Source organism: Falco biarmicus, chromosome 5 (assembly GCF_023638135.1).
Source record: "Falco biarmicus isolate bFalBia1 chromosome 5, bFalBia1.pri, whole genome shotgun sequence".
Classification (NCBI taxonomy): domain Eukaryota; kingdom Metazoa; phylum Chordata; class Aves; order Falconiformes; family Falconidae; genus Falco; species Falco biarmicus.
The window spans coordinates 41,394,409-41,408,589 of record NC_079292.1 but is presented as its reverse complement, the minus strand read 5'-3'; the positions used below and the strand labels follow the sequence as shown (position 1 = coordinate 41,408,589).

The 14,181-nt window shown below is 39.0% G+C and overlaps 1 protein-coding gene across 2 annotated transcripts in view; it reads left to right on the top strand.

Moving 5' to 3' along the window:
* TMEM117 (transmembrane protein 117) overlaps positions 1 to 14,181 on the top strand; it is a 235,168-nt gene that overhangs the window by 213,081 nt on the left and 7,906 nt on the right. For both annotated transcript variants that reach the window (XM_056342162.1, XM_056342161.1), the window contains exon 7: positions 10,464 to 10,593. In XM_056342162.1, the coding sequence (XP_056198137.1) occupies positions 10,464 to 10,593 (130 nt within the window). The remainder of the gene's footprint in view (positions 1 to 10,463; positions 10,594 to 14,181) is intronic.

Here is a 14,181-nt window from a genome sequence, read left to right as displayed (position 1 = left end):
TTAAAATTATTATGATTCACGGAAAAAAGTAGGTAGATCATGACAAACACAGAAAAGGTATTCAGAGGTCATTAGACCAGCCATTGTTGCTGGTTAGGGCTTACGTATTCTGAAGAGCTTCAGTGTGAGAAAGGACCTCTGCACTGTAGAGTGTACCGACAAGCTGAGTGGCTCATCAGGAATCTGGAGTGGGTGGGACTCAGCTGAAACACCCCAACTGCGATTCAGCTTGAAGCTCAGGACCCCTAAATGGAGGTAGCTACAAGCTGTGTGCTAGTTCCCATCCCAGCAAATGGCAATCTAATCCACACAATAAATGTAAGAGGCTCATTTGGCAGCACATATAATGCAAATAAGAATGGACAAAATCAACGTCCATCTCCATTCTCACTTGTAGGCTAGATTGTTGATGACAGTTTGAAAACACATTCCAGAGATACTGATATGCAAGTGAAGCCCATTTCATTTTTACATGCACACCTCCTAAGCTTTACATCTTTCCTTATACTCTCTTTTGCTACCCAGACATGTTTACATAATGGCTATGCAAAATAATGTATGCATTTCCTACTGCCACCCCAACAGATATCAAGAAACCCGCTGTTACTTCTGAAACAGATGTGCCTAATGGCCACACCACAGCTTTGGAGGATAAAACTGGGGGTAGAGGAGGAGTGTGGAGGAGGGGTTCAGGAAAGGGATACGTTGCCCTCAGGAAACAAACGCAACTCCTTCGCAAGTGCAGTATGCTGCCGCTGCTAATCCTATTAGCAGGCTAAAACTCAAGACACAAAATATTATTTTAACTTCAACTTAAAAACAAGAGAGGGAGCTGGGAAGACTAAATATATTTCATACTACTGTTGTCCCTGGAACAAAAACTTAAGTGCAGATAGCCACACTTTGTGAAGTCAGCCTTCCTTCTTTCAAAACTGGCACACAATTTCCTTATTCTTTCCTTATATATTAAAACTGGGGTATTAATTAGCACAAGTTAGGAGGAGGAAAATAATTTTGGAAAAGAGTTATTACTGATTTTTTTAAAGGAAAGGGAATTTGCACTGACTTGTTTGCAGACTCCATGTTTAAATTTATGAGGCATATTTCTCCCTGCATTCCATATGCATCCAGTGTTTTTACTTTCTGTCATCTTCTTAAGCTCTATTAATTTTCTTAGTATTAGTCAAATGCATCATATAATCCTGGTTGTTTCTTCAATAGAAAACTAATATTACTGTTCCACTACCTTAATCACAGCAGGTTGAACCCTGTGCAAGCACGTGTGTAACTTACAGTTACAGCTAAATCAAAACAAGTTGGATGAAAGTTTCAAACTGAGACCATTGGTCCAAACCTGCCTCTTCAGCTCATGCTTAGTACCAAAGGGCAAGTTTATAGTTTTGTCTGTAACAAGACTCAAATTTTCTCAGAACAAGTGATGGTAAGGCTCTTCAGAGCACATGTGTTCTGAAGGAATCTCGTCCAGAGCAGAATGGTTCCTCAGCCATCCACTTCTAACGTCGAGGCAACTGAATTACTTTTCACCTACAGTGAGCAACATACAGTAATCCCTTTGCTCCAGATATTCATCATTTCTCTAACACCATGTTTATTATGTTGCAAAGCTCATAGAGAGGAAAATATCTGCTCAGGTATTTTACTGCGAATATATCTTCTCAGGCAACACTAAAAAACACTGTTAAGATTTGACTATCAGGCAACAAGAAAATTCATATATGTGTGTATTTGGAAAGAGAAAGGGACAATATACTTTTTAATGCAGCTGAAATTAGCTGCAGACAGTTGCCTTAATGCAAAATGACTTCAGAACTTTATGAATATAATTTTGGTACTCTGAGGTACTAAAAAAAGTAGGGCTTACTGTTCTCACATAGGTACAAATGGCGTTAGTAGTCTTTACAAATCCTGAAATGCTCCAGAATTACTGTTCAGCTGCAATGTGGGTATATTTTCCATAATGCAATGGTATGTGTATTAGTGCATATGTACTCATATTGTTGAAGATGATTACATAGCAATTTATTTAAAATTTATTTTTAATCTCCACATCATAGTCAGATATTTGGTCTTTCAGGGTACCAGAAAGATTGACTGCTCTGTCATAAGTGATTTCCCTTGACAGCAAGCTGTAGCCTCAGCAAATCTGTAAATATAGGTATTGCATATTATTAGTGAATGTTCATTTCTCCTATTCACTACAGAAATGGCTTTCATAAAGTGTGTTGCTGAGGTAGTTAGAAAAACCATTATGACTGACTTGCTGGTGGTTTAGGGAAGTTTCACGTAGGGAACAAGACACAGTTGCTTTGCAGGAGCTGATTTCTTTGTCTCCGACAGGTGCACAGTATTATAACATTTACCACTATATTTAGGTGTTTATCAGACTCAAGAATTAACTGGGAAAGCTCACACTGACATTTCTCATCCAGATGAATTACCTGATAGCTATTTAGCTCAACCAAGGTCAGGCATGTTTGAAACAGCAAAGCAAGAGTAAAAGCTTAAAAAAAATTGAGAAACTCAGAGACAAAATAGAAGAACATTTACTTTTGAGCAGCTTTTTTTAATCAGCTTTTTCAGCAGTCATGAATAGCTAATCAACAGGTGAGAGTGAATTACAAAGAAGAGAAACCTCACAGTAACACTGAGATATGCAAGACCTCACATGTGCATGATGGAAAAACTGGTGGACTTGCTGGTAGGACATCCTGGGTGTGCACAGAGGCTGCACTTAGTGATGCCTGCTGCACTTCTGGCATAGATAAAGTTGTTTCACCTTGCTCTTCTTTGACTCTTGTGAGTAGTTAACATTTAAGTGGTAGCTGCAAGAAAGAACAGTCCCTTCCCTTAGTGAGAAATGGTGATTACCATTCTTCCTGGGCACTACACATCCCAAGATGTGAGACCTTTTAGTGTCCATCCTTCCTTGTACACTGGCTTGTTTTGAAACACAATTTGTTCCTATTGTAACAGAAAGAATTGATAGCCTTTAATTCTTCACACTACTAGCAATATTTGTCCTATCAAGAAACTAGCAATGATCACTGAGAACTGGGGCAGTATTGTGCTAGATGATGCTCAAAGACAGCCAAAATACAATTCCAGTCCTAGAGCATTCCATTACTAAAGAAAAGCCAAGAGTTATGACTGGTTAGACAGGTGGCTATAAGCAATAGTGACTTCATCGGTCAAGATGACAGGTAATCCAGGATGACTAATGCATGACATCCTCATGTTTTCTCATAGCAAAGAAGAATTATAAAGGAGAATAAGAGAGTAGAAGGCTCTGCAGCTGATAGGGAATGGCGCAGGGGAAAGTTTATTTAAATACAGAAAAGATTCATAGCCTGAATTACAGACTGATCGAAGAAGCAGCCATCATATAGACAGTCTGTCTATAGGGTAGTGAAAGATCTGAAGGGATCTGAATATGAAAGGAAGTGGCCTATATTTTATTTGATCAAAGATGACGTGGTCAAAGAAACAGACTGGGAGAATGGTCTTTGCAGCAGTGTTCATATCGGTGGAGAATAACTGCACTTGTGAAGGCCAGAGGGAAAGGTAAGATGACAGTGTAACTGAACAGCAGATGATGAGAGCCTCAATAAAAATTTTAGCTGTGGGGTTTGATAGGAATTATCATATCCGTGGTATGTTATGCAGAACAGATCTGCAGTATCAAGGCACTACCAGGTTGTGAGGAGTGAATAGAAGATGATACCCAAGCTAGAGTCACAGGGGAGAGCGTGGGAGTACCATCTATCACAAACCAGGCATCTGTCAGTGAGTATAGGCATGGATACGGGTCTTTCAGTGAAATTATTTATTGATTGATTTATTTATTTTTATATAATTAAGCATTTCTTATTTCAGGTAGTCTGAAATTTTGAGATTATGTTGAGCTTGCTGTGGAAAAGATAACTACCAATTCGGACATTTCCGTAACAAAGGTCACTGTTTTGAGGACATGTGCATAACACAGTTTTGTCTACGCTCAAAATGCATTAATGTGTAAATTCAAAGTGCAGAGTCCCAGGGCTTATTTGGGACCTGTGTGGCCTGGGAATTGTTGTCTTTAAATAAGCAGAAATAGATAATAGACTAAAGGATTCTGTAATGATTTTTTAATGGAAGGGGTCGTTCGAGGCCAAGCACACACATAAAAAGAGGCCATATCGCTGCTTTAACCCTCAAGGAGGGAGTTATTGCTGTCTTCTTATCATTGTCTCAAATAAGGGAGAAAACGATCAAGAGTTGCAGTGGTGGTTCTAGAGAAAGGCCTGGAGCTTGACGAAGCTAAGCAAAAGCTGAGGAGGAAAAGAGCACAAAGATGATGGAGAATGACAGCAAGGTTGTGGATATGTCCATGCCATACATTGTCGTATAGTGCAAGGAAAGCCTTTCTATACCTGTATCCGGTCCTGGAAGCTGTCTTCAGTCTTCTGTCTCAGCAGCTTGGAGCTCAACAGAAGCAGTTACTCTACTGTTACAGTGGATTTTCCGTATTTTGAATTTTTTTAAATCAAGACTGAGACAAAAGGTGTAGCTGTGTCTGTGACTTTGTGCCACAGCTCCTGACGGGATTTTGTGATTGTTATGGCAAATAACAATCCAAGCAGGTGAAGCCAAAACAGATGAGCAGATCGAATAAAACTTTCCGGACTTGAAAACTATGAATAGATTAGCACTGATAGTGCCAACATGAAGCAGGAGGTCTTTTGAAGAATAATGTGTCAACTTTGGCTGTGGGATAAAAGTAACCCCACTGAAGCCATACAAGTAAGTGTACAGGTGATAACGTTGAGTAGATGTGTACTTTTTTTGTTTAGTGAGACCTAGAAACCACAATGTCTATCAAACTTTCTTCCTATTTAAATAAGGTATCGGCAAAGAACAGAAAGGCAGAAACTGAGTGGTAGATTTGATCTCACAGGCATGGAAGTGAGTTCTAGTCATGGCTGCTGATTTCCCTTCTTATGTATGTTGGAATGAAATATTAAAATGATGTTTGTATTTTAACAGCTCACAGCTGCAGAGATCTCAGCTGCAGAGATCACTGCAAGTTGCAGCACAGCAATGAAGTTAGAGATAACCACAGAGGAGTGCGGTCTTTGTTTCTGAATTCCAGTTGTTCATTTCTTACTTCAAACACTTGCAAAAATATACAGCCATTGCCCCTCATTAAATTTCCTCTAGCTGTCTACCTGTCTGCCATGTTCTGAGAGTTGAAACAAAGCTACCCAAGAGATGCAAAGATACCTGAAAACACACAGTAGTCTACCTCATAAGTTAAAAGGTTTTTAATAAATTAAAAATTGTTATAGGCATTTTCTGGAACGCATATACACATTCATATGTGTGTTTTCTCAGTTCCTTCCCTCTATTTTTGTTTATTTATTATACTCAGGAGTTTAAAGTACAAATGTGTGCCTAGCATTAAATATAGCATATATCATCACTACTTAAAGCAGAAATATTCAGTGTGCATTTGTCGTCTTCCATGATTATATCCGAACACTGTTTATATTATTTTTAGTGTTATTTCATATTTACTGTGTACCAAACACCCGATGAGCTACATTTAGACAGGAGGAGAGTTGAAAACATGGCACATTTGTTTACTATTAATCATTACTGGGTTTTAATTCTAGTCCCACTTTCTCTTTGGCAATTTTCCCTGGGTGGAAAGGGGCTGGTGGCTGAGGGGTGTCGAGTCATGTGTGCATGAAGCGTGGGATGTGGTCTGCTGAGGGCTAGCATTGCCCTCTCAGACAGCTTATGATCCTTGCTGAATCCTGCCAGCACCCGGTCCTGGTCCTCTGGAGTTGGGAGACACAACCTGGAGCCTGCAACAAAAAACACCAAGCAGCAAGGAGCAATCTGCAGCCAGCCAGGGTGCTGGGTGCTGCCAGCGTGCCCCTGGGCTGCCTCGCCGGGAGCCCCAGGGAGCTGTGTCCTGGCTCGAGGTCAGGACAGGGCTTCCTTAGGCAGCGCCTTCTCTTTTCCTCAGATGATGGCAAAGAAGGGCCAGATTGTATCAGAAAGTGTAACTTTAATGCTTGGTTACCATTACTAAAAATATCTTTACTTAAAGAGATACCAAATCAGTACTACAAGTGCCACTGTAGGGTCTTGAACTAATACCTGGCATTGCAGCAGAGAGTGTGCACATTTGTTTGGCATGGGGAACTAGAAGCAAAGGGAAGAAAATCAAAATACCACGATCTTCTCTTCTGCAGCATCTGGTTTTGTCTGTGCTTCCGGGTTTAGTGAGGTAGCTGATGGAAACCAGAGGTTCTCCCTCTGCCTGTTGCAACACTAGGATGAACCCCTCAGCGATCTTACGCTCACCCTCTGGCTGCCCTTTCCTCATGACTAGAGTGAAATGGGGCAATAACCTAATTGGATTTGCACATCCCACAAAACCTGCCGGTGAGGTTAGAGACCTCTGTGCAGCTGATTTAAGCCTGTTAGTTGTGGGTTGGTTTCTTCTTCATAAACTGCATAGAAGTATGCTGCAGACCCCCCCCAGGCTGGAAATCACTGAAGTAGATGAATATTAGAAATTTTATACTGACAGATTTAAAGAAGAAACAATTTGTTCATGCAGTATGAGGGATATAAATATGAGCTAACAGTATGGTTGCATGGCTTTATTTTTCAAACTCTACCAGTAGAGATACTTTCTAAATATGGTATTTTGGACCCAGTTCTTAATGATATCCCAGATATGGCAGAGTACAGGCACCTCAGCAGTAAGAACTAAAGCTAATCAAGTGAACTTTGCATAATTATGAGCTGAGAACTTAAAGAACATAGCATATGTCACTCATGTCCTAGAGATGAGCACAAACTGGTAGCACAGACTAATAGAGACTATGGAGAGAAAATAGCGTGTATGAAAGCATGATGCAGACACGAGCTGTGTTCCAAAGAAGGAAGTAGTTAGATTATTGGGGCTTGTACATTTGCACTATTAGTGTACCTATTATTCCTACTAGGCACCCTGAAATTCTTGGAAAAAGGGCTTTCTGGATATTGCTGAGATTAAGTTGTCTTTTGTTAGTCAGTAAGGAAAAAAATTACAACATAATCAAAAGATTTTAGACAACACTTTCTCAGAACCTAGGTAGAAAAATGGCTACTTTATTGGATTTGGATTTGACAATCTGATATTTGCATTAGCCTGGAAAGTTAATAGTCATCTGCTCTTCTCCTGCACAATAATAATACTACAGCTATGTGTTCACGTGTGATAATATCACTACACGGACAGTAAATGCTCACACTTACCAAAGCTGTGAGCCAAATGAAGCCCTGAAGGCTATTTAATCACCTAAGCTGAAGCTTCGTTTTCCTAAGTGCTGTGGCTGTAGTGACTTTCATGGAAGTCAGTAGGTTTAACTCATTATTTTAGTTTCTTTTTTTTAATGTTGCTTTCAAATACATTTTTTGTGGTTTGTTTTAATTTTTTTGTTGTTTTTATTTTTTATTTCTGTTTTTCCAGTGGGACTGTTCTTAAATAACAGATTTTATAATCATAGTGATAAAGGTGTTATATTCGAAATGTTATTTATGGGTGAAGAAGAAACACCTTATAAAGTCAACAATTTATTATTAGCATCATTTAAATTTTAACATTATAATCCAAGAATCATTATTAGTTGGGATCTAATTATTACAGAAAATAATACTTCTGTGTGGAAAAAAGTTGCAGTAACACAAGTAATGTCAAAATTGTTATACACACACTTGTCAGTTTCTACCACTTCTGCTGGTGTTTCATCCACCCTCCCCCTGCTCATTTGGGTCTTGAAATGGGCAGTTTCAGTGTGGGGCGGGGGGTGGGGGTGGGGTGGGGTGGCTTACGATGTGTCATTGGCATCTGGAATCATTTACTGGGAAGTATATGATGTTCATTGTGATGGTTTCTTTTTCCCCACTCTAGGATTTACTTGGGGGCATTTTTATGTTTGCTAACACACTTTTAGACCTTGCTGTTTCTTCACTGATCTGAAGCTGTACTTTACACCCAGGTTTACTATACACAGCACCTTTCACATGTGTTCAATACTTCTTTGTTCTCCTAGTTACCCCTAAAAGCAGTTTTGTCCAGCCCCGGATCTGCATTTCTTTAGCTGAGCGCTGGTGAGTTGTTGATAGCTATGAGGTCTACAGTGCCAGCCTGTGCCCATCTCTCTAGCAATGGCAATGTGATATTATGGGGCTAGAGGGTAAGAGCGGTCATCATACAATTCAGGCATGCTTCATACAATATGAGGTATATATGTAGAAAATGTGGAATAATGTACGTGTGAAAGGTAGCCACAGTTAGAAGTGTCAAATATGTATTTTTCTAATGGGCTGTCCACTTACCAGTCTATTATAACGTGAACAGTACACTGTTGGGGTTGGACATCTCTCTTTTGCTTTTGTTTTATGAAATATGTTCCAGTGTCAGTAGTTGTTTGCTGAGACAAATAAGGGGAAACTGCACAACTGACAGAGCTGACATTCTAGTTACTCATTATCAGGTAATATTTATACAGATCAGAAAAAATGCTGAACTTTTTAATAAAACTCAGATGCAAAGACACAGTCCAATACAAAATTCTGTATGATTTCCGCCCCTCCCCCGTGGAATTTTATCTGTAAATCGGCAAAAGGCACAGTAGGAACATTGCGGCAAGGCAAGAGCAGCAGGCCAGATTTATAGTCCCATATTTACTTATTTCTAATGCAGCCCACAGCTCTCCATTCGTTTATGTTCAGGAATATGTAATGTATTTATTCCTATTTATTCCTGGCTGAGAGTATGTATGACTTAACATGAGACACCAGTCCAGAGATCTATATTAGATACTGTGAACTAAGAGCATACACCCATAAAATTTTTATCTTTGGGCACTTTTTGAATGTCTACCACCTGCAAGGGGATGTTTGCAGATGCAGTGTAAGGGATTGTGCAGCAGGGCAGTTATTACCATACCTTGTGACCAAGGAGTGCATGTATTGCATTAGTAATAAGGCAAAAGGAAAGCATCCTTATTTCTCTTACCTTCTGCATCTGTAAATTGGCACTTTCTGTATCACTATGAACATTGAAAACCAGGTACAGAGGGTCAGGTTTTCTTCTTGCTTATACTCCTGTTAATCCATTTAACTCAGTATCACAAAGAGTTAGTACAAATCAGCTGCTGTTAGTTTTTGGGCCATGCTATTCCCTGCTGATAAAACCTCCATTTCCCTTCCACTGCAGAAAACGTTGGAGCACTTAGCAGCTCTTGGAAGTTAAGTTATATATGGTGATTTATCTTTCAGAGATGATTCTTGGTTTTGAATTATTTTTTTCATTACCCTGGTAGGAAACTTTCCAGCCTTACAAAACTTGGGGGGGGGGGTGGGGGGGTGGGGGGGGCGGGGTGAAGAAAGAAAGAAAGAAAGGAATTGGTTCTCCTAGGTAGGTCTGCACTGGAATGGTTTTCATGTGAAGGAAGCACAAGTCACTCACAGAGCTGCCCACATTCCAGATTCTTTTATCTTACCTTTAGTAATTCAGATGCTTGTTGCACTAATTTATGGGATACAAAGCCAGGGATACACATGGGGACAGGGCCAGTATGTTTTTAACAGCAGATCACCAACAGTCTGCAGCACACAGAGTAACTTACTCATACTGATTCTAGCACTATCGCTAGACTTTCAGTTCTGGCTGTAATGAGCCATGCTATTATACCCATCTTCAAGTGACTGATGGTGGGTGCAGATAACCAAGTGAAAAATTCCTTTAAATGCAGCTCCTCCTCAGCTGGGTTGCCATATGCTGCCAAATAGTTATATATCCGCATAATTATAGGTAAGAGCTTCCACATTTCCAGCATTACCTTGTCAGCTGATATATAGCAGTGGAAAAAACTGTGCTTGGATTGATGCAGGCAGATTCTGCTGAAGGGCCTGCCTGCACTTGCAGGGAGTTTTTATTTAGAGGTATTAAGGCCAAATACAGAAAACACCCTATAGACTGAACAAGTAGAATGCAGATACATGAAATGTTTGAAAGGGTCAGGCCTGGTTTACCAATTTCTTACCTATAAACTGTCAGATTAGTAACCAAACTTGTAACTAGTACTGCAAGGTTGCTATACAGGTATTCTTATGCTTAGACTAACTATTTTGTACTATCAGTGGTACAGTGGGTTCAATATTGTTATTCTGAAGTGAGCTTTCAAACACATAATTACATGGAGATGAAGTAAAAATCATATTGTAATATGTAATATAAACAAGGTGTTCTATTTCAAGTGGTTCAGCCAAAGTAAGAAAATCTAATAATGAGAGGCTTAAAAATAGAACCTTTCCCTTTTATTAATTGAAGTAATTTTAAAGGGCAAAAGTAAAAATGAAAGTTTATATTTAGGCTCTTACATTTCTTTTTTTCACAGGACTGGGAATTTCCACATTTTATGGGTGATGTTGAAGTGAATCTTCCAGGCTTGCCATCTGCACACATGCAGTTCAAAGTACCTTATTTCCAAAAGATCTTCAAAGAGGAGTATCACATACATATAACAGGTATGTAATCTTACAGACTGTGACACAGGCACACGGTGATCTTCTTCTGTGTAATGAATGTATGCTCATGTATGTTCTTAACAACATACTTTATGTGTGTGTATGTCCCAGATTACTATTTTTCTATGCATTTATCTGTCTATATCTACATCATCTATATATAAGTAGCTCAGGGAAATGAGGAACCTTTACCTTACGAATCAGAGAGACCTGCTGTTTTTCATGGATTTCAGCAACTTCTTGTGACACTAAGTAATACCTAATGTAGCTTCAGAGATCTTTTATCTAAAATTACTCTCCAGGGGAATTAGAAGCTTATTTCATTTTAAAATCTCTTATGCTTTCAGAAGCCTTTGCTATGATTTATGCTAATTTCTTTTCATAACTTTGGTCATTCTCATCTGGCAAAGGCCACTCATAACCATACTTCCATCAGTCATGTAACCAGAAGCAGACAGTTAAATAACCTCAAATATAATAGAATTGCAGTTACTCAAATGAATGGTACATATAGATAAAAAGTACTTGATCCTTGCATACTGTGAGACAGTATTTTAATAACAGTAGGGAATGAAAAAGAGAAGGTTAAATAGGGATAAATATTTTGGTTTTACCTTCAAGCTATGCAGAAGGAGCATAGCTACTCTCTCTGCATTGGAAAGAATTTGGTAATAATGGATAGCAGAAGAATGCAGGTGTGAATTGACAGGGCTCTTTAACTGCTAATATAAACAATCACAGCACATGATACATACAGGAATAAGATAGATGAGAGCATCCAGTGGCACAGCCATATAAAACTCCTGCAGAGCAGGGACAAAAAGAGCATTCAGAGATGATATAAAGATAAGGCCAAGAGCTAGCGGGTGAGTCACAAGGTCACCAGGCAGCAAAAGCAAAGGTGAAGAGGAAAGAATGACAAACCCAGGACTCAGTCAAGATAGGCTGAATGAGGTCTCAGAAAAGGCATTTTCAGCAGAGAAAGTAGAAATCTGAGTGATCAGATTAAAAAACAGAAAAGAGAAAACGAGTGCAAAAATTACCTGCTGGCTATTGAATGAGGGAAGGCAAATGAGCCAGTAGGGAGTACAGATGGAGGCATAGAAAGCTTTTCAAGACTGAATGTAGGTGCCTTGCTGGAACCCTGAAAGAGAAGACAAAGGCCAAGAAGAAAGAAGGGCTGGGGCACATCTGAGTTAGACCATTTGAGCCACTAGTGATTTATGGAACAGGATGAAGTAAATGATCCCGTGGTCAGTGACTGGAAGGTAGGGTGAGAAGAAATGGGGTGTGTATATGATAAACACATTTTTTCTCTCCAAGTGAGCAAAAAGGGAGAGGAGAGGGGAAAAAAGCAGTTTAAGCATCAAATATTTGATCTGAATCATGGTATTCAGAGATAGTGAAAACGGGGTTTCTTCTACTTCTCGAGATTAGAGCATGAATTCAAAGGGTTTCAGTCCCACAAGGCTCCCAGATGCCATGCAGTTACTCAGTTGTATAAGAAGTAGTGAAAATGGGTGCACAGAGGAACACAGTGACTGAGGCATGGTAGGGTGAGTGGCAATATCAGATACAGAAACTCAGGATATAATTAATGTAGACGAAAATGGGTGGCAGAAGAGGGGATGAAGCACAAAGATCAGTTTTGCATTGTAGAAGAGACAAGGATATTGGTGATAATCAGGGAAAAGCAAAGAATAAGCAACAGCAAAAAGCATAAATTAGGGATGAGAAATACAACCGCTAGCAGAGCTGCTGTTTGAAAATAGACCAGCCGAGAGAAGCCAACATTTATCCATTGTAAAGTCTTCTGCAGAGAGGACTGGAGGCCTTTCTGATTTTCTGGCAAGAAGGCATTCTTTTAATGAGGATGAGCTAATGGATAGGGGCTGAGGAATATTTTTCCCTGCTCAGCATTAACAAGATCCATTTATTAGATTCACTAGACAAATCAATCCATTTGACTGCACATCACGTACTCTGTCTACTGAGTGCCTGTTTTATCTTGGTGCTACACCACCTTTTAGGAAATCTAATAAACAGCCATAACACATGGCACAAGAACCTCCCTTTGGGTAAGTTTTGCTTGAACCATCTGTTCTTGCCATCAGTTCTTGTCTTAGGTTAGGGTATCATCTTGGATCATTTTCAAGCTCTAGTTATTGTGTGGATGTGTAGTTACTTGTAATTTTCTACTCAAATCAAAGAGCTAATAAAAGAAAGAACTGGTTCAATATATATAAGAAGATGAATGCAATCCAGTCTAAAATGAAGGTAGAGAGTGATGCACATGAATGCAACTGCAGCAGGTGACATGGGGGTAGGACACTGATAATGGCAGGAACCTGCTGTATTTAAGCCCTGTTTAATACATGGGATCCAGAATGTTAAATTTAACCACAGGACTTCTTTTTAGTAAAAACCAGGAAAAGAAGACCAAGGCCTCAATATCGTTTATTTTAGTACTTACTATAGGGATAAAGTCAGGCTGTAAATCTGTAATCTGTGCCCTGATTTGTAGAAACTAGAAATCCTTTTCTCCCAAATAGCAAGGACAAAGAAAGAATGGCTGAAATAACATTTGCTATCTTTTTCCTGGCAAATTTTATTCTTCATAAGTTCTTTTATAGTCTATTTTGGTCACTGTTGATTGATATAAATAAGAGCAGCTCTAGGACTGCCCTGAGCAGCCCTATTTGATGCTAGGTTTCTCCAATGAGCAAAGGTCCAACAAAGAAGCAGCTCTAAGTAAAAGGGCATTAAGAAGAGTGAAGGGCTTTAAACCACCTTTCTGTTGCTGTGTGCTTAATGGCATCATGCAAGTTCTGTACAGATGAAGCATTTCACAGTTACATGCTCTGTGTTGCCAACTCTCCTGATTTCATTACAAGTCTTAAGACAGTTGCTTTTTTTAATTATTTTTTTACAGGCTTAGCTCCTGAATTCAGTGACAGGAGAATTTCAGCTTTCACAAAATAAAGCTTATGATTGCAGAGAAAAAAATTGAAATGTTGCTTCTGCATAATTCAATGCCTAAAAAACCAGATAAATAAAACAGTACTAAGGGTATTATTTTTAACTCATCTCACTGCTTTAAACTATTAACATGCTTTCTTAGGCCTGACTTGTGATTTCTGAATGTTGTAACTTGGCAGTAATGCTGAATTAACATCTGCATCCTGTAGCTAATATGCTTCAGTGTAATTTTAAATTTACTATCAAAAGCATACCTTATTTTTACTGGTAACTGAGTACCTTGTTTTGCTCGAATTTTGTTGCACCTAGGAACTCCTAGCAAGTATCTACTTAGTATTAAATGTTTTTATCCTGTTTTGATAGCTGCTTTTATCTATGAACATCAAAAAAACCCTTGAATTCCTGCATCTGCTTAACACATCTGGATTTCCCTTGGCAGATGGTTCATTGCAAAATGTGTGTTTTCCGTCTTGGACTACTGTTTATGAAAATACATAGTCTCTTTTAGTTGCTATAATACCCAGGAAAATTTGTAAAACTTAAATTTTGTTACTTCAGATTCTTTCATTGTTAAAAGACACTAAGGGGACTGACTGGTACCCTTTAATA